The 27,157-nt window shown below is 53.6% G+C and overlaps 1 protein-coding gene and 1 long non-coding RNA gene across 3 annotated transcripts in view; one reads left to right on the top strand and one right to left on the bottom strand.

Moving 5' to 3' along the window:
• Positions 1-3,676: 3,676 nt before the first annotated feature.
• On the bottom strand, positions 3,677-10,375 carry LOC132012959 (uncharacterized). The gene is made up of 2 exons (XR_009402822.1): positions 10,244-10,375; positions 3,677-4,000 (listed from the first exon to the last, which is right to left on the bottom strand). It is a non-coding gene; the product is annotated as an uncharacterized LOC132012959 (long non-coding RNA).
• A 180-nt stretch (positions 10,376-10,555) lies between these two features.
• ZBTB16 (zinc finger and BTB domain containing 16) overlaps positions 10,556-27,157 on the top strand; it is a 177,880-nt gene continuing 161,278 nt past the window's right edge. Inside the window, exons 1-2 of one of the 2 annotated variants that reach the window (XM_059416715.1) lie at positions 10,556-10,834; positions 14,007-15,364. In XM_059416715.1, coding sequence (XP_059272698.1) covers positions 14,097-15,364 — 1,268 coding nt within the window. In that variant the 5' untranslated portion in view covers positions 10,556-10,834; positions 14,007-14,096. Of the gene's footprint in view, positions 10,835-10,867; positions 11,201-14,006; positions 15,365-27,157 lie in introns of those variants that run through there. The other variant, XM_059416720.1, reaches the window with a different exon arrangement.

The raw sequence follows: 27,157 nt of genomic DNA, 5'->3' as shown, positions 1-27,157 counted from the left end.
TCAGAGTGGCCTCTGGCTTTGGGAATACTGTATTGCCTCTCTGTTTTGCTTCCTGCCTTGTAAAATGGTGAGATCGGACTAGATGATGTTTAAAGTCCCTTTAGGTTTTGAGTCTAACCGGCACTTTGAAGCAGGGAACACTTTTTGCTTGTCTCAGCTCTAGTATGCTTACCAGAAAGTTAACTGCCTTGCTTTGTCGTGGTGCCTAACGCGTATATGCAAGTGGCCGTGAGAGCCTGGGGTCCTAGTTCGGCAATGAATGCAGGAATTCTTCCAGCCTATCCCCTCGATATTATTAATCCACTGCCATTCTTCCCATCAAGCTGGAGGCCACGGGCGTGGAAAGAAGACACTGGAATGCATTATCCATCTCCTTATAACCAACGTGTTCAGCACCTTTCCTTCTTTCCAGGACCTGGGCTCACTTCTCATGGTTCCTGCTGTGTGACTCCACATGAATATGTGTTAATATTACCGTGAATATCTTTCCTTAAGTTCTGTCACTACGAAGGATGTCCCATGGTAAAACTTTCCCCACCTTTTCCTCTACTGCCTCCCCAATGAGTTAAGCTGAAAAATTACTTTTTTCCTCTGCGTTTGTGGGGATTGTGAAGAACCTTAGGCCACTGGGGAAGCCTGTTCCAGACTTAAACTCTTGCCCCCAAGCAAGTTGGGGAGGGGGTCTCAATGTTCAATCCCTGAGAAACACTCCCACCCCGACTTCTGACAGCCCGGTGGTTAGATTTGAGAGTGAGGGCGTAGGTGCCCCCCTCTTCTTCAGTGCATGGGCAAAGGAAGGTTGCTTTATCTCTCTGTCTCAGTTTCTCCAGCTGTGAAATGGGAATAACAGCAGTACCCACTTCATGGAGTTATCTGGAAGAGCTAATGACCAATGCACCCGAGTAAGTCCCTAATACCTGTCCGCGGTGGGAGTGCCCCACAAGCAGGATCTGTGCAGGGCATGGCCAAAATAAATCGGAAGGCATGACGGAAAATTTTAAGCTTATCAACTCAATATTCATTCTATATAACTACAGTTTCTCATCCTGTTGGCAGGGGACTCTCCACAAGCCTGCGAGAGGGAGCGTAACATGATCAGAAGAAATGGGGAGGTCAGATTTGGGCTTCTTTGATTACTTTGTTATCTTTGATCCCGAGCAAGTTCTGTATGTGTATGTGTGTAGGGGGTGCCTGTTAGTTCAAGCACCTTCCCCCTTCTTTCCTCACTTTTATTTTGGAAAACAAGGGAGCAATAACATAACTCCCCCTGCCCTGCCCCCCCCCCACACTTCCTTATTCCCGCGTGCTTATTAGACTCACCTTCTGAGGGCCGACTTCCTTTTGCGACTACAGGTACCCTTGGATTGTGGATTTTTAACAAAGAAGCAATATAAACACCCCAAGGTGGGGTGGGGGCTCTTTTCTTCCCAGAGGCTTTGCAGAGACCGAAGTATTGACCAAAGCAAAACCAGCTGCCCATATTCAGGGAATGCCTTCTCCGCCTATTTGGATGAACCCACAAGAGAGGTCTCTTTAAGGACAAGGAAAGAAATATGGGGTGGAAGAGAGAAAGCAGGGGAAGCTGTGGCTCTGGGATAGAGTGAGCTCACAGAAAACTTTCTCAGAGCCTTGCAGCCCTCTGTGATGCGCGGTCTCCCGTATAATTATGATCCGCACAAACGAGTTGGCAACTAGGAGGTGGTCACTGTCCCTGCGACTTGCAGCTGGAGAGCTTAGCATCTACCTAACAAGTACTTGGCAAAGAGAAAAAAAAATCATAGTAGGCAAACGACTTCTGAGTATCAAGACACCCAGCTTTCCACAACTCTTCCAGTTTTCCAAACATAACGCCCCTTCCAATCTCCAGCTAGACGGAGTGGAGGGCACCCAACACTTCCCACATGTTCCCCAGCACGAGGGCTCCCTTACCCCAGGCAGGGGTGCCGGAGCCTTCTTGCAGGGCCAGAGCAAACACACGAGTCAGGGCTGGGCAGTGGCGTAGTGGGTGGGAGTCCACAGTGGCCAGCCTGCCTCACCCCGGGCTTCTCCGCAGACCCCCGGTCTTGTAAGCGTCATCCTAAAGGTTAATAATAATCACAACCGGCAGCCCATCATTGCCTCCCTGTCTGGCTGAGAGGTTTACAACTTAAACTCATGGCAGGGGGAGAAATTGGCTCAATCACTTGGAGTAATGGTACACGGAGAGCCAGTTGGCCATGACTGCTATTTAACTCAGGGGAAACAGGCTGCTGCGCCCACCATGTGGACACACTAATAAACACGCCATGCTACCAGGGAAAAATTAGCACCGCCACCCCCTACACTCGCCACCCTGCTCTCCATTTGCCTGTTTGCCTCACCCCAAGCCAGGAAACAGGGCAAGACTAGGAGGAAGACAGGGCCATGGACAGAGGTGCACAGATATGGGTATGTCTACACTCACGGGTCCCTGATTGGCCTGTGATTCGAAGTGTATCTATCACACATTTTACCCCAGATATTTCTCAGAAGGCATTTTGGATGGGGCGGATGGAAATAAAGATGACCTGACATCGTCACTAGGAATAGCGAACGATTTCAGATCTTCCCCTTTTTTGGGCCAGGCATCCTTTGGGCATCTGCCTAGCCGCTCTAGTGATGGGGGACAGGGGGGACCATTATCGTCCCAGTGTACAGGTGAGGACACAGCAACTCAACGAATCTAAGTCATTGAGCCAAGATCAGCTGGGACCCGAGAGGTGGGAGATGGTATTTGAACACAGCCTCAGGAGAATAAATCACAGCCCACGCTTTCAGCCTTCATTCTGCCCTGGGTATTTCCGGGATGGAGGAGAACATTGAAGATAAACTCCTTGGCCTTCCCGTTGTCTCTATAGCCCCATTTCTATTCCTCACGTTCCTGGGTAGGTGGACATTATGATGCCTTCTTATCTGCCCTTGCCCCGCGGTCATGCCGCTTTCCACCACCAACAAGAACTTTCACCATGTGCAGAAGTAAAACCCACAGCCACCCTCGTTCCCACAGCACACACAGTACATTTAGCAGAAGAGGTAGTTAAAGAAGAATAGGTGGGGCGCCTGGGTGGCTCAGTGGGTTAAAGCCTCTGCCTTCAGTTTGGGTCATGATCTCAGAGTCCTGGGATTGAGCCCCGCATCGGGCTCTCTGCTCAGCAGGGAGCCTGCTTCCCCTCTCTCTTCCTGCCTCTCTGCCTACTTGGGATCCCTTTCTCTCTCTCAAATAAATAAATAAAATCTAAAAAAAAAAAAAAAAAAAAAAGAATAGGTTCATGGGGAAAAGGATGAACCGTAAACTGTCAGGATCTTTCCTAGGTTTCCCCTTGGCCCCATCCATACAAGGTGCTACAGTCTCTCGATGCACCTGCCTTAGAGGTTGACCTTGGGGAGCCCCTTCTCCCAGGCTGGAATCCCAGCTCAGGCACTGTGGCCCTGCTCGGTCTAACGAATGAAACAAGGTGTATTAATTAAGGTAATGCTAGCTACTATAATTTGTAAGCTCCAAAAGACCTGAAGACTAGGGCTGCCAGATTCAGGGGGAAAAAAAAAAAAAAGATATTAAGTTTGAAGTTCAGATAATTTTCTTAATGTAACTGTGATATGTACGATATTCGGGATATATATATACTAAGAATTATTCCTCATTTACCTGAAATTCACATGAGACTGGGGGCCTTCTTTTTTATTTGGTAACCCTACTGGAGACATGGGAGGTTTATTTCTTGTTTCTCTAAGTTCACAGTGGGTGTTCTTAGGAGGCAGGCGGTGTCCCCACAAGTCATAATTCAGGGACCCAGGTTCCTTCCAGCTTGGCTCTGCCATTTTCCTTACTCAGCTTCCCCGGCATCTCTATCCTCATGGGGTCAGGTCGCAGGAAGGGACAGGGCACAGAGGAGCCTGTGCTGGAGACTTTTCTGGGCCCCTCCTGGAAGTGGCATTTCTTCCAGTCCATTTGTTGGCCAGAACCCGATCACACGGCCTGGACCTAACAGCAAGGTAAGAAGAAGTAATGTAAGCCAGTGTGTGCTCAGAAAGAGAACTGAGAACCAGCTAGTCTCTGCTAACCTGTCAGTGCTTGTGCCTGATGTGGGTCTCAGATGCTGGCGCTGGGTTCTGTGAGCCGCCCTCCAGCCTCCAGTGTCCCTAGCTGGAGATCGGATGCTCTCCTTTCATTCCTGGATTGCTTAGCTAACAGCTCTCCAGGACTGGGACTGGAGGCCATTGCGGGACTAAGAAGCAGCGTAATTCAAATCAAGTCCTTTTAATCCAATGCAATTTAATAAATATTTACTAATGCTCCTAGAGTATTGAGATAAGCTTGGTTCTAGGCCCCTGAAGGAGATAGAAATGAAAACAGAACCCAGTGATGCCCTCAAGGAGCTGCATACAATTACATTCAATAGCTATCCTCTACTCCTATCTATATCCTATTGATTTTTGTCAAAGGTTGGGGGAAAAGCCGTAGCTACAAAAGAATTCTGCCCTAGATGCTGGTCTACAGAATGGTCCCTCCTCTCCCAAGTTCCTAAAACCCTTGGCGTCTGTATCCACTCATTCATTCCGTTGGTTCATTCATGGAAATTCAACAAGCAGAGATCTGTTCTGTTTGCCAGTGTGCTAGGCTCTGTGGGTTGGGAATGGGAGCACCAAGTTGAACAAGATTGAGACCTTGCTTTCTGGAAACTCATCATGGAGGGTGGTCAGAATGCACAGACCTCGGCTCCAAGGCAGATGGTAGTAAGTACTACGATAAACATTCCAACAGTGCTTCGGGACTTGGGGAGGAAGGAGGAATTAATTCCGACTGGGGTGGTGGAAAAGATGACATCAAGATCCAACAGTGACTTCCCAGAGGGACACAGGAAGCTCTCTTGGCAAGGAAGGCTGAGTCAAAGCATCTGACTCCCAACTCCCAACAGCCTTGGCCCACAGGCGCCCTCAGTCTCTCACCTCCTCAGCCCTTAGAGAACAAGGCAGTGAGCTTTCCTCAAAGAAGAACTTCAAGGAGGTCTTCTGCTTTATCTCAAAAATTCAGATGAGAATTTTGAATTCCACTCCATGGGAGACCAATGCTTGTTTTGCTAGAATAATTTTCATATGATTGGCATACATGAACTGTCTTGAGTAAAATTGTTTTGTCTTGTGGCTGGTGTGCCCTCAACATACATACCCCTTGCACTGGCCGAGTACCTTCTCCAGAAATTTAGCTTCTGAGCCGAGAAGTTCAGGTGTCACGTAGCCCGTGTCTTTTGTCCTTGTCAGGATGAATGAAATATTCTTCCAGATCTCTGAGACTGGTCATAGTGGAGGGACAGATACACAGGAATTGCAGAGGAGCCCGGCGTTAGCTGAACTCGGGATGTTTCATGCACTTGTCTCCCATGGGGGACAAAGAGAAGGAACACTGCCCCTGGGACAGGAGCTATGTCTCTAGACCATGATGCTTCTGTGGGCATCTCTAGGACCATGACCCTCTCTCCCTGCACACCCTGCTCAGCATTGAGTAGAACTAGAGCGCTCCTGCTGGAGAACAGCCAGCTGCCTCGGATCGAAATCTACACCATTAAACACCTCAAAAATTAAACAGTTGGCTATGTAATGTTAAACAGTATAAGAAAATGTGGCATACTTCCCCTCTCCCTGGCCTCTCCACAATGAAACACCGAAGTGTTAAAAAAAAAAAAAAAAAAAAGAGAGAGAAAGAAAGAAAAAAGAAAAAAAAAGGGCCCTGTGTGTGATGAGGACTTGGGGGTTAATTTTCAGCATGGTGCCTGGGGATTTAGCGGTGGGACTCCCATTACTTGTAATGGGAACCCCGCTGCTTCATTTCACGCATACTGTATGGAAACCGCACCCTTCCATGGCTTCACAATTTTAGTTTTGAAATTGAGACCCTCTTTCTCAGAGCAAAGCAGATTTTCAGAAAGACCAAACTACTCAGTGTTTTGGCCTGTGTGTTTGTGCTTCTGTGTATGAGGGAGAGAGAGAGAGAGAGAGAGAGAGAATGCCTTTCTCCTAAGTGCAGGTGCCCCTTTCTGATGCCGATGTCCAGTCGCTGATGGGATAACAGGGGCTGGATTGTCACATCCCAAAGCTTTGTTAGGAACCCCATAAAACTAACACATGGTTGGTGATACCCAGTGAAACCCCAGCTTCTGCCATAATAACCTGAGCCCTGCCGCCTGTCATTAAGGGACCTCTCTTATTAGACATCTCTTTTTTAAATAGCTACCATCATCTGGTCCCAGTGTACATTAAATCCCATTATAATTATAAACACACTTCCCCATAACATCCGTTGCAGATTTCATCCACACTGCCTACCCCCTCAGGGCATCTTTGCGCTAATAACAACTCAGATTTGCTATCTGAGTTGACAACAACATTAAGGTCCCAACACCATTTGCAATATGCTGGGGAAGAGAGCGAGGAGGAAAAGCTTTCTCTTCCTCAATCATGAAGAACTTGGGGTCACAGTGACCCAAGGCCTCAGGAGCTAAAAGAAAAAAAAGCCCCTCTTCTTTCCCCCTTCGAGAAGTCACTCTCTGCCCACCAGACAGGACGGGTATGTCCAGCACTGGCAAAGCCCAGGTTTGTAAATATCACTAGCCAGGAAAACAGATGGCGGTCACTCATCACAGAGGTCATCTTCTCATTTGGTTTTCTGTGCTCCAACTAACTGGAATCCACATGTCTCCTGATTACTTCCCCCCTCTGGGTTTTGGAGGGGGCATGTAAAAAAGTAACATGAAAGAATTAAAATAATTAAGGGGGAAAAAAAAAGACGAACCAGAGAAAGCCATCCACCTAGTCAGGGAGGCGAAATTTGACTTTGGTTAGTTTTTGACGTCATTTCCATCCACCTAGTAAATATCTGCAGTTATGACCTTGAAGCCTTGTCAGGTCCTTTGCCTCCAGGAAAGGCCAGAGTAGGTCTGCAGTATCTCCCCCTCGAGTGTCGGGGGGGGGGGGGGTGGGGGGCAGAGAGCTGAGGGTGCCTGTGACCACCTGGTATGTCTTCCAGGGGCAAGTTGGAGTTCTCAGTTGCTGAGGACTTTTTCCAATCAAGGGTTTCACTACCTGCGTCCCGTCCCTCGTGAAAAGGCTTTATTCCAGACTCATCTCAAGGTTTTAGTATGCAAAGTAGCTGCTTCTCCCCGCCGGAGGTGGGAGTCCTTGATTTATTTATCATGATAGGAAAGTCTACCTTTACATTTTACAACTATTTTCCAGCTGAGGAGTTGGAACAAAATGAGTTGCAACATTTCATTAACACTCAATCCGAATACAGAATGCTCAAAACACCTCCAGCAGCCTGCTTCCTGGGCATCTGTTTGGTTGAAGTTGTATTGTAATTCAAAACTCCCTCCTCAACTTTTGCCTGTGATTTTGAGAAAGGACGGAAGGTGACCTAAGCCTGTTTACCTGGTGGCACCACTCAGTGGGGAATGGCTTGGTCCTCAGCTTGCCAGGCTTACTGGCAGCTCTCTGCCTCAGGGGAGGAAGAGGAGAAAGAAAATCAAAACCCAGTTTTCCTTGTTCTGTCTTGCTAGAGGCCGTACCATCTAGAAGTGAAGATCATGAGCTCTGTAATGGTCTGATTTAAAGCCTCAGCTCTGCAGTCTTGGGTAGGATGCTTAACCTCAGTTTTCCCATCTGAGAAATGGGGGCAATACTAGCACCTGCCTGAACAGGGTTGTAACAAGGATTAAATACCCAGGATAGGTAATGTGTTAAGATGCATGGTCTGTGCTCAGAATGAGTTCTCATTCCCGCTGTCTCTTCCTTGTAAGATCCCTTAGACTGAACAAAGCCCCTCTTCCCGAAACTGCGCTCTGAAAGGCTGCTACCCGTGGAAGGTGTGTGAATAAGAAGAAGGAGACGGGGGAATAGGAAGATTTAATGTGGAATTCTATCCAAAGGTCAATTCATCTATTCCCCCGTCTCTAGCATGGTCTGGTAAGACCGAGGTCTCTCCTATTTTTAGACCTGTCTGAACTGATGTCCCAGCTTCCCTTACCATACCCTTCAAGTAAAAAAAAAATAATAAAAAAAAAAATCACTACAAATACGTGAACATCAGAGAGAGAGAAAGAGTGTTAGTTTTCTTCTGTGATTTTCCACCCCACTGTCTTTCGGTGCTGCCATATGAAATCTCTGAACTGGGGATTCTCCTCAGCTTTCGGGGGGCCCAAAGACACAACTCTGGCTAAAAATGGTGCCAGTTTTGGGGAGGGAGCTGCTGCTGCTTTATCTGGGCCCAATAAACCTTATCAAACCGCCCTGCAGCCAGCCTTCAGTGCTAAGTGGAAATGCTTGGAGCCCAATGCTGGCTTTCAGCCCACAGCCTCGCCTGCCTTCCTCCTTTTTGTTACCTTCTCCACCTCTTAAATTCAGGCATTAATCTCTCTTTAACACTTACTAACAAGGGCTGGGCTTTTTTAATGGGCAGAGTTTATGAAGCAAGGGAGATTTTCACATCGAGTGAATATGGCAAGGGATGGTTAGGGGGAGTTCAGGGCGGTGGAGGGATTGTTCTAGCTCTCCCATTGTTTTCAAGGCTTCTCTCTTTCTCTGATTTCAGGATTAATAGGAGATTAGGATCAAGGGTTAATTGTGTGCCTCTCCTGCTACTGCGTTTAGGAGGGGCTGGTAGGTGGATGTGGATGGCAGGGCGGCAACCTTCCGCAGGCAACATCTCCCGGCAGAGGCTCAACAAGTTCAATGGTCATTTCTTCTCTTTCCCTGGTGAGGCAGTAGGAGGGTCTTTCTTCTGTTTTTACATCCCTCTCCTCGTGCTCTCCTTGCAGACCAGTTTCTTAACTTCCTTTAAATGCCCTTCATCTTGCAGATAGTGTAGACCTTAGCTAGAAAAACAGTCCGTAACCGGGATTGCTTTTTACTGTTAATACCTAGGGACCAGGGTTCCGGGGATTGGTTAGGTGTCGCTGTATTCAGGACTGTCTAAGGGTAACTGGCTCCCTCCCTTCACTTCCCAGTGGGCTTCTCTGCTCTCTCCTCTCCTCTGACTCGGGCAAGGCTGAGCCCTTTCCCTGCTAGGAGACTGGAGCATGCTTCCAGGGATGGAACTTCTTGTCCTTGGGACGGTTTCCCCTTAGCCATTCTTGGGATTCTGAGCACTTTGTACTCCGGCCTTCAGTGGCCCAGAAGCGGATTTTTGCCTCTAGTTGGTGTCTGCCACCTTCCATGACCCTACAGTTCTTGGGGCCTCACTCTAGGTCTGGGGCAGTACCGGCGACAATCATTGGAATGTGATTGTATGTGGGTCCTGCGCAAACCTTTGACTCAGCAGCATGTTAAGGACAGAATGTGGGGGCTCAGTTCTCCCTGACTGAAGCCAGGAGATGCTGACTGCATGACCTCCAGGGCTGACAGCACGGAGACCCAGGGAGGGCGCTCTCCACCACCACCTTCACCCCCAGCATCCCGGTCATTAGCCAGCTGCCAAGGCCAGTGCTTACCAGAGAGCTTCCCACCTCTGGCCCCTACCACCGCTAAGCTCCAGGAAAAGGGGGCAGGAGGGGACTCTCCACCGCCAGAGGAACAGTAGGTTTCTTCTGGTGGCTGTATCCCAGAGGTTAGTGACCTCAGCTCCACTCCCTAAAGTGGAGCAGCCCTCTGAGAGGAGAAGGCTCTTGCCGGAGAGCGAGGGGGCTCTGGAGCTTTTTCAAGCTTTCACTTGCCCCTTGAAGGCTTTGCCTGAGCAGGACGCTGTTCTCAGGAACTGTGTCTAACCAGGTTCCCTAGCTGGGGGGTGGGGGTGGGTGGGGCAAAGCCCAGGGGATGCACAGGACTGAGAGGGATGAAAGTTCCTCTCAGGCCTCGATTTCGGCCTCCGGGGATGCCCACGGCTAAAGTGGGGGAGGGCTCTCCCTTCTACGACTGGTTCCCGCGGACCCTCTGGCACCAGGCTCCCCAGGGCCTGCGAACTGCGCGCCCGGAGACTTCTCGCAATCGGGATGCCATAGGCATGGAAGGCCTGGGCTTGGGCTCAGAAAGGGACCTTCTGCCACCGATGTCGGGGTACAGGGGATGCAGCCCCGAGCCAAGAGAAAAGTGAAAGGCGAGATGACACACACAGAATCGAGTCAAACATCGGAGCCGCGGACGAAACTCCGCGCCTGGGGCAGCAGGGAAGAAGAAAACCCATATCCAAAGGAAATAAAAAGCCTGGGGTTGAAGGCGGGGGCTTCTCCTCGCCCCTCACCTCCACTGCCAGCACGGAGGGTTCCGAGTCCCTGGCACCGCTCTCCGCGAGCTCCTTCTTCTCTCTGCGCTGGGCCGGTGAGCGGCGGCCGCCGGCGCCCCAGCAGCAGCTAGATGTCAGGCGAAGCCCAGAGCGCCGCGCGCGGGGAAGGGAGGGGAGGGGAGGGGAGGCGGGGAGGGGAGGGGTGGGGCGGGGAGCGCGCGCGGGCTCGGCCAGTGCGGGAGGGGGGGTGGGGGTGGGCGGGCTGAGCCCGGGGACGGCGCGGGAGGGGGGAGGGAAGGGGGGCAGCTGTGGGCAGCGAGCCGGGCTCGGCCGCCAGCACTAAAGATGGAGAGGCGCCGGGGCCTCGCAGGGGAGGGGGCTCGGCGTTGACGTGGGACGCGGCGGAGGCGCCGCAGCCGGTGGTGATTTGCTAACCTCGCAGCAGAGAGGAGTTGAGGGCGATGAGAGCGGGTACTGCGAACTGCCGGGCGCTGCCGCCGCTGCCGCCGTGATACCGAGAGCAACAGTTCCCAGCAACACCCCTCCCCGACACAGGCACACACCCCCAAGAGGCACGCACACCCACCCCCAGCGCCCGGCTCGGCAGCGGTGAGTGAGGGGCCGGGGAGGGGCGCACCGCTCAGCCGTAGGCGCGCGCCGGGGCGCCCCGGGGCTGGAGAGGTCCGAGGGGCGCGCTCCCTTCGGCCACTCGGCCGCCGGGTTGGTGCCTTATTTTATTCGGCTCGTTCCCTTCCTGCTGCGGCAGCCGTCGCCACCGCCTGTTGGGGGTCGGCAAGAAGGGGAGCCCCGGCTGTCAGCTTGGGCGCAGCTGCCTCCCCAACCCTTCCTCTCTAGGGCACGGTCGGGGTGAGAGGTGGGAGGCAGAGCGGTCTTGAGGGGGCTGGAGGCGCGAGCGGAGGGTCGGGGAACCGGAGGCTTTGTACCACCAGGGGCCGGCGGAGGAGCGGCGAGCCGGTGGGTGCTCATATGTATGCGGACCGGTGCGCGGGCGCGATAGGGTTGTGCTTTATTTGTGTTTATTCACCGGCCGGCTGGGAAGCTAGAATCCGAGGATCCGAGGAGTGGATCTGGGGGCGGAGGGGAACAGGACTCGGATTCACTTGGGTTTTGCTTTCTCTTTGAAAAACGTGGTGGGCTTTTTTTTTTCCGAATTGGACTTGACCCCCCCACCCTTTTGGGGGGGGAGGGGCGGCCGTGGCGGAGCCGCAGACCCTCCTCGGCTCTTGGGCGGGACCGGCCGTGGCGCCGGAGCTCGCTGTGCGCTCCGGGCCGCGCTCGGTGGGTGCCCCGGCTCTGCACCTGATGCATTCGGGACGCGTTTCCCAGCCCCGCGCGCCGGTAGCTCGCTGGCACAGCCCCTCCAACGCTCCCGCACGCGCTCGAAATGCGCACAGTCTCGGCGGCCCGCGGACCCACGGGAACGCACGGACGCGCCGTGCGGCGATTCACTCGCCCGCTCCCCGGGACGCTCGCAGCGTGCCCCGGCCGGGCACCCTGCCCGTCGCTGCCGGGGTCACGGCCCTGGGTCGGAGAGGGAGGGCCGGCAGCTCCCTGCTCGCGGATCCTTCCACAACTCGCTCTCGGGCTTTTGTGCTTCCCCTTCGCCGCGGGGCGGGTCCGTCGCTCAGGCGTCCAGCCTGCCGGGACTCTCGCCTTTCGTCCGGGTCTCTTTCGCTTTCCCTCTTCCCTAACCCGCTCCTTATCTCTCCGCCGTCTGGCTCCCCGGGAAAAGTTGCTTCCCCAAGTTTGCCGAAGTCGCTTTCAAGTCTCCGTGGGGGTGGCGGGGACTGGGGGCGTGTGGGAGCCAGATCGATCCCCGGGAGCTCCACCGGCGGAGCGCCGGCGTTCCCCCGCGCCGCACGGCTGAGCGCTGCAGCCGGCGCCCACCTGATCCCGGGCGCAGAGCCGTGGGTGCGGGGTCGGCTGCCCGAGAGCACTCTGATTTCCCGCAGGACCCAGGGCGCTTGCTTTGGGGAAGGAATTCGGGTGGCCCAGCTTCCATTCTCTCGAAGGCCCCTCCTCGTTCTCCGAAGCTCCTGGGTCTGAAGGCAAGCGCACGCACGGTGGCAAGGCGCGGATGAGTGGCAGTTCCACTCTGGACGGCCTTAGTCCCCACCCCAGTGTGGGCTGCAAAAGTGTCTTGACTAGCCGTCCTATTAACCCTTTCCGCGTGAGATCTGTGGCTCTGGAGCCAATAGGGCTCCTTCTGGGGGCGGAGGCAAGCCCTGTTTGGAGAGTCAGGGAGAGCCAGCCTTCGCGGTGCTTCAACTTCATTTCACTGTGGCATTGGCCCCAGCAAGGCCGGCGGGGGGCGGTGGGCACCTGGGTCTGGGTGATGTCTTCCTAACGCTTTAAACCGGCGAGGGAGTCTCAGAACCCTGTTACTGATCCCAAACAGCGCTTTGGGAGAAGCCTTTGTCTCCCAGCCTCCTCTCTCTTCATACTGGTAGACGCTGGTGCAGGTCTCACTTCTGGTGCCTCCAAGCCATGTCCAGCACCAGTTGCTGCTCGTGGGCACAGGACTTTGGAACCTGTGGGACATGCTTGGAGTTCATGTCCTTCGCCTGTGCACTGCTGGCTAGAGGGGTGCATATTTCCTATGACCTCTTCCAGGTCTTTTGTGACCTCTTCCCCTGCATCTGATAGATCCCCTTGCCCACTGGGCACTTGTGGGCGGGAGTTAGGTGTGGCATGTCCTAGAAGCATGTATACATGTGCTAACTGTGCCCCTCTGGCTGCTGCATTGCACACACATGCCCACGCACACGCGGTCCAGATTTCCGATTGCACGTGCAGTAGCTCTGAGGCACCTATGCGTGTAAGTAAGCCAAACTAGCGTGAGGGTTATGTGTGTTCACGATGGTGCCTGGGGGGTAGGGTCAAGGTGTCGGTGGGTCAGTCCCTTGCAGCCCTGAGAAGAGGGCAAGGGCAGAGACTGGAAGGTACTGCCTGGCCGTGGGAGGGCCAGAGAAGGTACAGCCTAACTGGTAGATTGCTGTGGGCCAGGACTATAGGCCCCGTGTCCCAGGTGGGCTTGCCTGTGTTCCTCCGGCCGCTGCAGCAAGGCAGGATGTAGAAAAACTTTGTTTAGAAGATGGGGCTTACTGCACAGGGGACTTGAGAGTGAAATCCTGGGCTCTCATGGACGAAAGGAAGGGCTGAAACTCTTTTTTTAAAGATTTTATTTATTTATTTGACAGACAGAGATCACCGGTAGGCAGAGAGGCAAGCAGAGAGAGAGGAGGAAGCAGGATCCCCGCCAAGCAGAGAGCCCAATGCAGGGCTCGATCCCAGGACCCTGAGATCATGACCTGAGCCGAAGGCAGAGGTTTTAACCCACTGAGCCACCCAGGTGCCCCGGGGCTGAAACTCTTAAAGGGCAGGCTGACTGCCTCCTAACGCATATGGGCCTTGTTATGTGTATGGGAGGCCCTGCTCTCAGGCTTTAGGAAAGCCCAGGACTCACAAGGCTTCACTGTAATTCCCATTTCACTTCAGCCAGCAGACATCACAGAGCAGTGAATGAGGTATATGCTGGAGCAGAACCTTCTCTTTACCCTCCTCATACCTGGGCTCCCAAGGGCACATGTGCAGAGTTCTAGGAAGCTTCCTCCCACCCCCATCACAACTGCTGAGACTGTCTCACAGGGAGGGGGGCACCGATGGGGGCGCTGTGTTGTCGGACTCCTTCTTTTTAGAGACACTCATCTGTCTTCTGTCCTCTCCTCTCGTTTCCTGCCCCTCCCTTATCCCCCCGTAGCCCTCTCCGTTGGCCCAGGACACGCACCCAGCCCCGCCACGCAGAGCCAGGAAGGAAAGAGAGCCTCATGCCTAAGCCGAGGGGAGCACCATGGATCTGACAAAGATGGGCATGATCCAGCTGCAGAACCCCAGCCACCCCACGGGGCTCCTGTGCAAGGCCAACCAGATGCGGCTGGCGGGGACGCTGTGCGACGTGGTCATCATGGTGGACAGCCAGGAGTTCCATGCCCACCGGACCGTGCTGGCCTGCACCAGCAAGATGTTTGAGATCCTCTTCCACCGCAACAGCCAGCACTATACGCTGGACTTCCTCTCGCCAAAGACCTTCCAGCAGATTCTGGAGTATGCGTACACGGCCACGCTGCAAGCCAAGGCGGAGGACCTGGATGACTTGCTGTACGCAGCAGAGATCTTAGAGATCGAGTACCTAGAGGAGCAGTGCCTGAAGATCCTGGAGACCATCCAGGCCTCAGATGACAACGACACGGAGGCCACCATGGCAGATGGTGCGGCCGAGGAGGAAGAGGACCGCAAAGCTCGGTACCTCAAGAACATCTTCATCTCGAAGCATTCCAGCGAGGAGAGCGGGTACGCCAGTGTGGCCGCACAGAGCCTCCCGGGACCCATGGTGGACCAGAGCCCTTCTGTCTCCACCTCGTTCGGTCATTCGGCCATGAGTCCCACCAAGGCTGCGGTGGACAGCTTGATGACCATAGGACAGTCTCTCCTCCAGGGAACGCTCCAGCCTCCCGCGGGGCCCGAGGAGCCGACTCTGGCTGCAGGCGGGAGGCACGCTGGGGTGGCCGAGGTGAAGACGGAGATGATGCAGGTGGACGAGGTGCCCGGCCAGGACAGCCCTGGGGCCACCGAGTCCGGCGTGGCGGGCGCTGTGGGGGACAAAGTGGAGGAAAGGGGCAAAGAGGGGCCCGGGACCCCGACTCGGAGCAGCGTCATCACCAGCGCCCGGGAGCTGCATTACGGGCGCGAGGAGAGCGCGGAGCAGCTGCCGCCTCCCACTGAGGCCGGCCAGGGCCCCCCAGGCCGACCCGAGCACCCCGCGCCCCCAGCGGAGAAACACCTGGGCCTCTATTCCGTGTTGCCCAACCACAAGGCCGACGCCGTGTTGAGCATGCCGTCGTCCGTGACCTCGGGCCTCCACGTGCAGCCCGCCCTGGCCGTGTCCATGGACTTCAGCACCTACGGGGGGCTGCTGCCCCAGGGCTTCATCCAGAGGGAGCTGTTCAACAAGCTGGGGGAGCTGGCTGTGGGCATGAAGTCCGAGAGCCGGACCGTCGGGGAGCAGTGCAGCGTGTGCGGGGTGGAGCTCCCGGACAACGAGGCCGTGGAGCAGCACAGGTAGGCCCTCTCGGGTCCCGCAACCCAGCCCCGGCCCTCTGCCTTGCACACCCCGCCTTCAGATACCTAGCTACCCCTGCGCCTGGAGCCTGGCTGCCCTGGCCTCCCTGCTCTTTGTAAACAAACTCCCGTTTTTTTTCCAAGTCCTGGCTTGGGTGGGGGGCTTACTCTTCACATGTGGCGAGAGGGGCCTGGGGTCTTTCCCTAAGCATTGGGGAATCCTTGGGCGCAGCTCTTCTCTCACTTTTTGTTTTTGGGTTCTCATTTAATGGTTTTTCTGCTGTTGGGTCTGGTCGTCTTTGCCTGGAGTGACTAATATGCTGGAGGGAGGGAGAAGAGGAAGTGGGATTGGGGGAGGGGGTCTTCTATGGCCTTTCCATGGCCATATTGCTGGGTTTCAGGGACACAGGTGCCCAGGTCCCCAGGGAGGGCTCCCCGCCAAGGCCGGCTCTGGGCAGCTCCAAGCTTGGGAGGGGCTGATGCAAGCAGTTGTGGGTTCCACGCGTCATTCCTGGTGAACGTTTATCACCCCGAATGTGGCTTCCTCTCCCGCAAACACATTTGGAGGGAGTTGATTTACATTCAAGGGGGAAGGATGGGTATGAGCGTTGGGATTCTGCAGCCTGCTGTCTTACTCTCATCCCATCTCTGCTCACTTTGAATTAAATGCGACTCAGGGCCAGTCCTGGCTCCTCTCTGGCTTCCGTTTCTTTGTGAGATGACCATTCATTGAACTCTCGTGGCATGCCTGGTTCAGGACTGAGTGCTTTACCTGGAGCCATGTTTTTGCTACAACAGTCCTCTGAGTTGGGGCGGCAGGGGAGGTGCTCATCTTTCCCATAGGAAGATGCTAAGACCCTTTCCTGGAGTCCCATAGATGGTAAGAGACGGGGCTGGATTCAAATTCAGGTCTTAGCCTCCTGGCACTTGGCCGCCTCTCGGAGTGGCTTAGAGCTGGAGAGGATCGAGTCTACACTACAGAGGGTTTTGAGAATCGCTCCTCCTAAGTGGAGTGAATATGGCCAGAACCCATCGGGTTCTGGTTTGGCTGGGTTTGGCTTTGGAGGGTTTTTGGCTTTGACTTGGATGTGTTGTAACGACGTGCCTATTCTACTCTCTGGTCCCTGGGTCCATTGAACGGGGTTAGGAAGGCCACTTTCATTGTCATCCACAATAATATTTCCCTCTTGCCTGCTGTTTTGCCGATCTTGGGTGGGTTCCGCCCTTCAGCAACCCTCTTCCTCTACCTGCTGCTCCTGTACCTGAACAGGGGCAGGGGTGCGAGTGAGAGGGTGTGGGGGCTGGAGAGGCATCTGGAGGTCTGCTCGTCACCCCACGCCCAGCCGGAAGCTGCTCTGGCCCTGCCTGATCGGTGGCTGTGAGACTGACTTTGTGGAAAGTGCCGCTGATCTAAATGTAGCCGAATTTTTCGGGCGGGTGCGAACAGTAATGTCCGGTGAGGTGTGTCTTCCTTATGCTCCTGCTGCTCGGACATAGACGGAGGATGTGCTTGTTTCTGCTCAAACTTTCCCAAAGGGGAAACCCCCCTCCCCAAACTTGACCAGACACATCTGTCATCTTCCCCGGATGTGAATTCTCTTAGATATGTGCTGTGAGGAGTGGGGTATGGCAGAAAGTCATTTTAGTCCTGGGTTTCCTCGGGTCCTGGTTGCCTCTGTACCTGGCTGAGCTACGGAAGATACCACCCTCCCAGAAGGTCCAGGTTCCCATTCTGTGGGACCCACTGTCCAGGCAGAAGCGGCGGCCTGGCTATGTTACATTCCCCGGAGAACGGGCCGTGGAACTAGCCACGTCTCCGTGGGAGCTTGGGATCACGATATAAGCTTTTGGAGCTTTGTTTTATTCTTTTTTTTTTTTAAAGACTTTATTTATTTATTTGACAGACAGAGATCACAGAGAGGCAGGCAGAGAGAGAGAGAGAGGAAAGGAAGCAAGCTTCCCGCTGAGCAGAGAGCCCGATGCGGGGCTCGATCCCAGGACCCTGAGATCATGACCTGAGCTGAAGGCAGAGGCTTAACCTACTGAGCCACCCAGGCGCCCCACTTTTACTCTTTTTAAAATGGAGATGGGGCACCTGGGTGGTTCAGTGGGTTAAACGCCTGACTCTTGATCTCCGCTCAGGTCTTGATCTCAGGGTCATGAGTTCAAACCCCGTGTTGGGCTCCATGCTGCATGTGGAGCCTAACTTAAAAAAAAATTTACATGGAGATGGTCGGTAGAGGATGGTGCTGAATTGGCAAACTTCCAGAAATCCCTAGAGCAGCGAGCGAGGGGCACATGGGAAGTGTGCAGGTTCCCCCATTTTGTTCGGGTCTCTGTCTCCACTCTGAATTCTAGAATGTAGTGTCCACAGCACTGCCTTCCCCCGGGGCTGTGCTGGGCCATGAGGCAGTGTGGAGAATGGCCTTGTCCCCGTGAGCTTATGAAGGGAAGGCCCAGGTTCAGGGATCCTCGGCTGTGGGCTGCTGATGTGGCAGGGGGGCATCTGACTGAAGGAGGAAAGTCCGCTGCTGCAGCCCAAGAAACGAGAGCCTCGGGCAGGGCCTTGGGTGGAAGCTGTGGGGACTGAAGACATCAAGGAAAGGAGAAGATGTTCCTGCAGCCGCCCCGCAGGGGCAGACCGGCTCCCGGTCAGATGCACTTTGTGGGGCGCTTTTCCCCTCTCCCTCAGAACTCCCGGATTAAGATGAAACTCCCTAATTCCTGTTCTCCTCTGTACCTCCCTGCACATCCCAACCACGGGTACAAACAAGAGGGCAGGACCGAACTATCAGAGGGGGAGATTTTGGCGTCCGGATGCTGGGCCGTTGGCTGTAAACACAGCAACGAACGTGAGAGAACAAGCGACAGGTTTCGTTTTTATTTTACTTTTAAGCCACAGACTAAAGCGTGGCTGAAGGTTAAGTATCCAGCAGGTCTTGTTGCCTAGATCCTTGTGGAACAGAGGGGCGTGGAGAGGAGGGAGGGGGAGAGGCAGGGAAGCCGCGCGGGAGGGAGGCGTCCTCTGAATCCCGCCGCCGCTGGGTCGCCTCAGCCCGAGGCTGGTGAGAGGGAGCCGGAGCCTCCAACAGAGTAGAACAGGGAGGTGGTGGTCCCCGCGGTGCGTGACAAGGACGCGCAGGCAGCATCACCTGTAGTCAGGGACCCGTGGAAAGACAGGGCAGAGGCTCCTTGGGTAAATTAAATGGGGCTCACTTACCTGAAGGGTCCAGAAAGTCAGAAGACCCGAAAGGCCAGCCACATTCTCCAGGCAGATGAGGAGCAAGTTCTGGGCGCCACAACCACCTTCTCCAGTGTGCTCCCATCGCAGAGGACCTGAGGGGGGGAGGGTCACAGCCGGCTCCTGGAGGACCAGACTCCTTCTCTGGGTTCATCTCTCTTTCTCTCTGTCTCTGAAAGACCGGAGCTGTTCTGCATGTCGGCTTAGCTGGATCTGATAAACCAGAGATGAGCTAGGGACCGGCTCACCTGACCCCGGTGCACCTTCTCCTTCTCCGAGTTAGACTCACCGGTTGATAAGATTACAGCAGGCGGTGTGGTTGACTGAGGTGTGAACACAATCCTCATTCCCGGCCCTCAGTCTCCATCTGACTCTGTTTCTGAATTCTGTGCTTCAGAGTCAGAGCCAGGCCTTGTTCCCCTGGGGGCCTCGGGATCTCCTCCAGCAGACCGTTAGTCTGGCCACAGCGTGACCCTGTGCACCCACAGTAGGAACTCTTGCCTGGTTTTCAAAGGGATGCTCGGGAAACACAAGGAATGATCTCAGCCAGCTCCCCAGGCCCATGTGTGCTACCCTTCCCAGAGGCTTCTTGGGGCCGGCTCTAGGGTGCCTGAACCACGTAGCTGAGATGACAGATTTCTGCCTGGCCCTTTGCCTTGGTCTCTCTCAGGTGGCCAGCTGCTCCGTTTTCAGCAGTTGACCAGAGGGCCAGCAGCTGTTGACCTTGGTTTCGGCCACTTTGGGGAGCTCAGCGGTTGCCCTCACTCTTCTGGGTCGCCTCTTATCATTCTGCCGGCTTTAGGTGCCTCTGAGGTCAAAGCCAGCTCTGCTGGGAACGAGTGTGCCAACAGCAGTCATATTCACAGTGCCTTTGATCAGTGATAGCTCTCTCTTTGCCAAGCACTTTTCGTGACTTTCTCGCTGTCCACCCCACAGCCTCCCCTACACGGGCTCAGTCAGTTCCATCATCCCCTATCTGAATGTGAGGTCTGAGAAGCTCTGAAAGCTAGAAGGTTTTGTGCAACCCATTGAGTGGCAAAACCTGATCGGGAATGATGGGAGGCTATATTTATCCCGTCTATTTTGAATATTCATATGTTTCGTTGCAAAAATATTAATGTGTTTGATTACAGAGTGCTTCCCTAGACTCCTTTGAGACTGGCAAATGCTTGTAGATCCATAGTAGCTTCCTAAAATCCCAACAGTTTGGCTTTCTGGAGTACCCACGGGTTTTGGATCAGGGATCGTGGACCATTTTTACTTAGCTCCACCTTGCAGACGAGGAAAAGGAGCCTTGGAGCCAGTAAGTGACTTGCCCAAGGTCACGTAGCCAAAAATGGATAGGGTCAGGAGCCTGGCTCCCCTTCTGATGCCCAGTCCTGAGTGCTGTGCGCCAGGCCATATAAGCACATGGACACTGCTGTCCTGGGGCGGGTCCATCTGACCTAGTCTTTGGGTGCCAACACCTTCCCTTGGATATCACCATCGGGGGCCATGGCTATCTTCCTTGACGTCAGTCCTAAAGGTCGGTAGAGCCCGACTTTTCTGAGCGGCTATTTGTGGCTGTTCTGTCATTCACAGATTTGCTCAAATCCCTTCTGAATCCATTTCTATTTCCAGGAAGCGCCCTTTTGGGGGTGATGAATGACTTACATTTATCTCCTCCCGGGACTCCTGGAAATCTGGCCTTTGGAGACATCGTTAGTTGTGGAGTTGGGAGGCTCGGGGTTGGGGGGGCGGTGTTTGCTGTGCCCAGCCGGGGCGGAGGCCAGGCCTCTAGACTCCGCCGCGTGGTTTTTAGCTCTGTGATCATTGTCGGGCTCTTTTTCCTTCTGAGCTTAATTCCTTCGTTTGTAAAACGATGTGCTCAGATGTGCTGTTTGTGGATTGTTGAGTTCTTTAAGAAGTTCCCTTAACCCCTTGTGCATGCAGTTACGTCTTCATGGGGTCCTTTTGGCGAATTGCGTTTGGCTCTGTGTTGGGTTGGCAGTCAGCCAGCTAAAATAGGGGCTCCCTCTGATTTACTCCTGTCCACTCTGGCTTCATTTTTTAATACTTACAGAGTCAGCTGGGCTCCAGACTGAACTCTGGGGCATTTTGAAGATGATTTCTTTTATTTTCTTTCCCGTGGAGGGAAGTGGCCCTGTTCTCTCATCTCAGTGAGAAAAGTCCCATTTTAATTTGCTGTCACTATTGGATGGAGCTGCTAATTGCTGGAGGGAGAGGAAGGAAGAACGCCTCAGCTCAGCGACACGTTCGCCGTCTGCTTGTTCTAGGAACTCTATTTATGAATCTTTAAAATAGTGATTATCCTAAACTGTTAAAATCAAACTCCATTCACAACTCTTTCATTTCTTGCTAATTCAGGGGAAAAACATTTCCAATCACTTTAATTTTTTTAAAATTAATGACTTTAAAACAAGTCCAGCTGAAAGACTTCAGAATCTTACTAAATGAGCACAGGCGAGCCTCAATGCGCCCCTTGGAGGGTTCCTGAATTATCCGTGGTAACGGAAGGTTTTCTTGAAGGTTCTGTTTCTGTGGCGTTGGGTGGAAGCTCTGACTCTTTTGGTTGGGGTGCCTGGGTGGCTCAGTGGGTTGAGCCTCTGCCTTCGGCTCAGGTCATGATCTCAGGGTCCTGGGATCGAGCCCTGCATCGGGCTCTCTGCTCAGCAGGGAGTCTGCTTCCCTTCCTCTCTCTGCCTGCCTCTCTGCCTACTTGTGATCTCTGTCTGTCAAATAAATAAGTAAAATCTTAAAAAAAAAAAAATTCACCAAGGCATCCCCAGCTCTACCTCTGACGTTTTCTACGTAGTAAATGTGTATCTCGAGCCAATTACGCTATCTGGGCCTGAATCCTTATTTTACCACATAGCAGCTGTGTGACTGTGGTTGTGTTTCTTAACCTCTCTGTGCCTGTCAGCTCCTTAGTAAAACGGACGTAGTAACAGCCCCTACCCACTGGGTTGTTACAAGGATTCACTGGCAAACATTTGTCCAGTGCAAGGAATGGTGGCACCGAGTAAATGCTCCGTGTGTGTTCACTGTTGTGTTTTTATGGCTCTTGTGAAATGGCACACTGGCCGTGCAGGGGAGGAAATGCATCCGTGTTGGTCCGGGGCCTGCTTTCCCCCAGAGGTGTTAGTTCATACAGCGCCGTTGGGGGCCCATACACCCTGAGCACCTGAATTCCGCCCCCACCCCCGGGAGCTGATCTCTTGTACTCTGGTGGCCAGGGTACTCTTTGTCCCATTGACCCGTGGTTTGATGAGTCATTCCAGTTCTCATTTAAATTTAGCTGGGCAGCGCTCCACCGTCATCAGTTCCAAATGCCGAGCAGGCTCACCCAGGATCCAATAGCCCGTGCCTGTGGCCAGGCGAGCAAATCAGTGTCGTCGACACCAAGATGAGGAGCACAGGCCCCAGCTGATGGAGGGAAGTCTGGGCTCGAGGCGGGTGGGTGTTCCAGAGCTCCTTCCCTGCCCTGCCGCCTCCCACCCCCTGACCCCATGCAGCTAGTAGTGGATTTGGAAACAGCATTTTTGGTGCTTGGTACATGATGGGTTCTGTGCTAAGTGCATTCACAGTTAGGCTGTCTTCACGCGCTCTGGCCACCCTGTAAGGGAGATACTAGTTGCAATTTCCCTGATGGGCAGAGAGAAGCATGGGAGGTTAACAGACTTGTCCACGGTAAGACCGTGAAGGGGGCGTCAGGGTTTGTGCTCAGCCCTTTGGGCTCCGAGTTCACTGTGTTTTCCAAAATACCCTGCTTGGACCTTCGGGCCCGGATGGAATCAGAAGGGAAGGGGGCATAAGGGAAGGACCAGTTCCGTGTTTCCTGCAGCCAGTGGCCACGAGGCTCATCGCTTGGTCTCCTCTGGCCTCCTGGTCTTCTCCAGTGGCGCGAGAGGAGGAAAATAGGGTTGGGGGCTGCTTACTTCAGAGGGTTCAGATTTTTGGGGGTCGGGGCCACAGAAGTCCCCGGAGCAAGGCATCACCACCTTATCTCTCACCAACATAGAGAGACCAGCTTCTAGTGATAGAGACCTTTATGCTGACTCAAAAAAGGAAAAAAAAAAAAACACAAAAAACAAAATAGAAAAGGAGAGAGAGAGAAAAAAACCCACTTACAAAAATAAAAATCCCTTGCTGTTAATTTCATGCCAGCATAATCAGAAATCCCCTTTCCTACCGTCTCCCCTTAAAAGCCCCGGTGTCCTTATTATGCCGGCGCAGTCTGGAAAAACCATGGTTGGGTTTTGCCTGCGTGAGGCTTATCTCTGCAGCTGCGAGCAGGGGATTGGTACTTTGTTGTCAGGATGGAAACTTCGGCGGAAAACTTGCCAGAACCTGAGCAGGTCTGAGTTCCCGGCTCACTTTCGGTTCTGTCCTCAAGCCCCGATTTCCATCAGCAGGAACAGACTGCATTCAGCGTTGCCGTCAGAGAAGCTGGGTTAGACAGCGCGGAGACCTTCCTGAGGCCGTGGGGGCGTCCCCGGCGAAGTGATTAGGACATTGGGTCACAGAACTTTTTTTTTTTTTCCATATTTTATTTATTTATTTGAGAGAGAGAGAGACAGCGAGAGAGAGCATGAGCGAAGAGAAGGTCAGAGGGAGAAGCAGACTCCCCCTGGAGCTGGGAGCCTGATGCGGGACTAGATCCCGGGATCCCGGGACTCCGGGATCATGACCTGACCTGAAGGCAGTCACTTAATCAACTCAGCCACCCAGGCGCCCTGGGTCACAAAACTTTTTGACTGAAGAGGAGAAATCGCGGGGCCAGTTGGAAGAAGTTTTTAGCGTTCTCCTCTCTTTGGAGCCTTTTTTGTTTATGTCTTTTTAAAAGTTTATTTTTTTAGGACACCTGGGTGGCTCAGTTGGTTAAGCCACTGCCCTTGGCTCAGATCATGATCCCGGAGTCCCTGGATCGAGTCCTGCATTGGGTTCCCAGCTCCATGGGGAGTCTGCTTCTCCCTCTGACCCTCTCCCCTCTCATGCTCTCTCTCTCTCATAAATAAATAAATAATCGTTTAAAAAAAAGTTTATTTTTTTAATTAAGTCATCTGTGCACCTCACATGGGGCTTGAACTGAAGACCCTGAGATCAAGAGTGGCCCGCTCTTCTGACTGAGCCCACCAGGTGCTCCTTTGGGCCACTTGGGTTCCCCGGAAATGTTAAGTAAGGACTTGGGCACCGACACAAACCCCTACCAGCAGATGTGTCAGGAGTAAGACAGATGGACTGCCAGACCGTGGTCTTTGTAGGGGGCGAGGTGTGCAGTGCAGGGGAGCAAGCTGACGTCACACAGACGTGGGTGTGAATGCCGGGGCTGCACTGTGAATCCGGGCAAAGGACTCCACCTGTCCCAGTCGTCGGGCGCCTCTCCTACCACGGGAGCTTAGCTCCTTACCTCTGCATGTGGTTTTAAGTAAGTTAAATGAGGTAGCAGGTAACCCAAAGCCCACAGCAGGGACTCCTGTGTGAGGCCGGCTCCCTGCTTCCCGCTTTTTTTTTTTTTTGTGACCCCAGCCTGACAAGGGGTCTGCTTACTCGCTGAGCCCCCTGCCACCCTCGCCCGGTGTCGGTCTCTAAGGGGATAAGCCAAGCGTTGTGATCTTAACGCCATTAAGCCTTGTTGGCACAACTCTCCTTGCCATAGTGAGAAGCAGATGTGGCCAGCGGTAATGGCCCTCGGTGATCCACCAGGCCTGGAGTGCTGGGGGAGACATGATTAGCATTAATTTGGGGGAGTCTTTTATGGCTGTTGAGGAAGATGCAGAGGGATTGTTTGAAATGTATTTATTTAAGCCGTGCAGCGGGTTAGATGCTGTTGGGGTCTACCGTGGCTTACCGCCCCCGACTCCCCCCAGCCTCTTCTTTAAATAAGGTCCCCTCCCCAGCCCTGAAGCCCGGCCTGATTACTTCCAGAGTCGGAGAGACAACTTAGCCGCCTCTTGTTTCTTGCCGATGTACCTTATTAGTAACACCTGGCATCATAACCCGCTAATGGGAACCAGCGCTTTCCTCCTGCGTGGCCGGTGACAAGTAGCCTTGTCAGCCGGAGCTTGCCGTGCGAGGAAGTTCCTATTAGCTTTATGGTCAGGAGAACTTGTCCTGTTCAGGAAATGAATGTTGCCTCTAAAGGTCCGTGGCCCTGACCCTGGTGGGGTAACCTGTGCGGGCCGCTCAGGATGCTTGGGATTTGAGCCCCTCTCTGGTTCTTGTCATATGTAAAGAGGGAATCATTGTGGTATGTTGCAGCCTTGAACTTTTGATTTATTCCGTGAGGATGACTTAACCGTTTCTGCGCCTGGATGGCAGTGGGGTGGCACCGAGCGTGTGCCTAGATGTGTGTGGGGGAGGACAGAGCCCACATGCCAACAGGGGCTGTCTGTCTCCGGGAGGGGGCATATGTTTCTGGGATGATTATTTGCTGGGTTTTTTGCATTCCTGCAATGTCAGAAGTTTCTGGAATCCTTGGCCGCCGAATGGTGGGCAGTTGGGCCCTGGGTTTGAATTCATTCTTGGCCTCTTAGAAGCTCTGTGTCTCCGGGCAGATACTGAACCCCTGGCTTCCTCCTCTCTGGGAGAAAGTTCTAACATAGATTTCGTACTGTTGCCGTGGTCTTACCCATAAGAGGACGCATTCGGAATACAGAGCCCAGGGGCAGGCATGTGGCGTGGTCTGTGGCCCTCCCTGAAAGGCTGTGTCTGTTTCTTTCTTTCTCATTGGAATATTATTCTAAGAAATTTCGGAAAGAATGACCTAGTCCTTTTTCCCGTTGAATGTATCGATACTTTCTTCCTCATCAGAGCCTTGGAATCAAAGAAAAGCTCCTTGGTCATTCTTCCTCCTCCTTCTGCCTGCGAGTAATGTTTGTAAATGTGATTTTTGCGGAGAAAAGCAGCATTTGACCTCATTCTGGGGGGAAGCTTTGGCCTGACTCTTTGAGAGGAGAGGTTTGTGAGCTGTCTGGCAAATGGATGCTTACTTCTTGCCTTCGCCACTGCTGCTGCTTGAGAGGCCCTGGGTGACAAAGGAGCCAACGACACTGGGAGGCACAGCCTGAGGAATCTGGCCCCGGTGGTGGGGGGGTGGGAAGGGGCTTGGAGATGATGCCTCCTTCCGGAACTTTAAAACAAATCTGTCCATCTGTCTCTGGGATCATTGACAGCAATTCAAGGAAAAATAAAAATAAGTTCTCCTCCAGTCGGCGGGCCGGGTGCAGAGAGAAGGGACAGGAGCAGGCAGCGCGTCGAGGCAGCTGACCTGAAGATCTGGAGATGGGACAGTGGCCCACTTCCGTGTGCCCACGGGAGGCGAGTGCTCCCCTCCACCCTCGCCGTGAGAAACTGTGCCTCTCTCAGATGATTTGTGGCCCCTAACCCCTCTCAGAGCAGGTGAAAGCCGCTTTGAAGACGTTAGCGGAGTAGGGACGGGAAGTGTTTGGTGCAGGAGTTAAATCGTGACAGTTGTCCCCTAAATGCTCTGCTAAATTAAGGATCTGCTAACATTGGCGAGTCTACCTCCCTCCATACCCCCACCCCCGTCCCCTTGGCAGAAGGGATGAAGACGGGACCTAAAAACAACGTGAAACACAGCTAAATCGAGGGACTCTAAAAACATTTTTCTTCCCTTGACGTCGAGCGTGGAAAACCAGGGCTGGACTGTAAAGCGCCGCAGACCCATTTGGGGCCCGCGTGCCTGGCCCCTTTCCTCAATTTCTAGCACAATGGTTTTTGCTGCCACCGCTCCCCATACTTCCCCCCCTTCATAATTATCCACTATTTTACTTTTTGTGTCCTGACAGCCGCAAGAGTGGTTTTTGTTGTTTGAGCGGGGCTGCTGCTAAATATTCCCCGGCAGCCAGATTCGATGGCTCGGGGGCTAGCGGGGATAGGCCAAACCTTGGCATCCCCCGTTGCAAAAGTGAAAAATATTTCTGTTTGCAGTTAATTTTAGTGGCAAGCAGATCATGTTAACTGGATGTAATTGCTTCCAGATATGGCCGAGGGTTTTGTGTGTTGAGATGAAGGGTCTGGTAAGTGCTCACTTCCTGTGTAAATTAGGCTATTCCATTCAGTCTTTCATTCTGGCCAGCCCTGGATTCTGTCATTCTCTCGTTGCCCCCCCTGCCCCCCCTCCCGCCCCCCAGCCTACAGCCTGGTGTGAGAAGCCGCTCTCTCTGTCCTTCTGAATGCAAGTCTTTTGTCACTTGAAGCCACTCACCTCTTGGTTCTTGATGTGAGTTTGCCCTTCAAATAATGAGAAAGGTTTGAAAAGATGCCACCTGGCCCTGCTTCTGGCCACGCAGAGGCCTATCTGCAGAGTCTGGGGGAGGGAGCGGTTCCTGGTCACGTGGCTTGTGTCTTGGAACCCAGGACTCCTGGTTTGCTGTGGCTCCCCCCCACCCCCGCCTCCACCCTCTGACCCCCGTCCCACCTTGGAGAATACCATTTTCTCCCTTTCTGGGCAGAACTCATTCCGATGGGTCTGAAATCCTAGAAAAATGAAGTCTGTTGGAGGGAGGCCATGGTCACAGGAAGGAGTT

Source organism: Mustela nigripes, chromosome 1 (genome assembly GCF_022355385.1).
Source record: "Mustela nigripes isolate SB6536 chromosome 1, MUSNIG.SB6536, whole genome shotgun sequence".
Taxonomy (NCBI): Eukaryota; Metazoa; Chordata; class Mammalia; order Carnivora; family Mustelidae; genus Mustela; species Mustela nigripes.
Note: the sequence above shows the minus strand (reverse complement) of the source record. Positions and strands in the feature narration are given on the sequence as shown.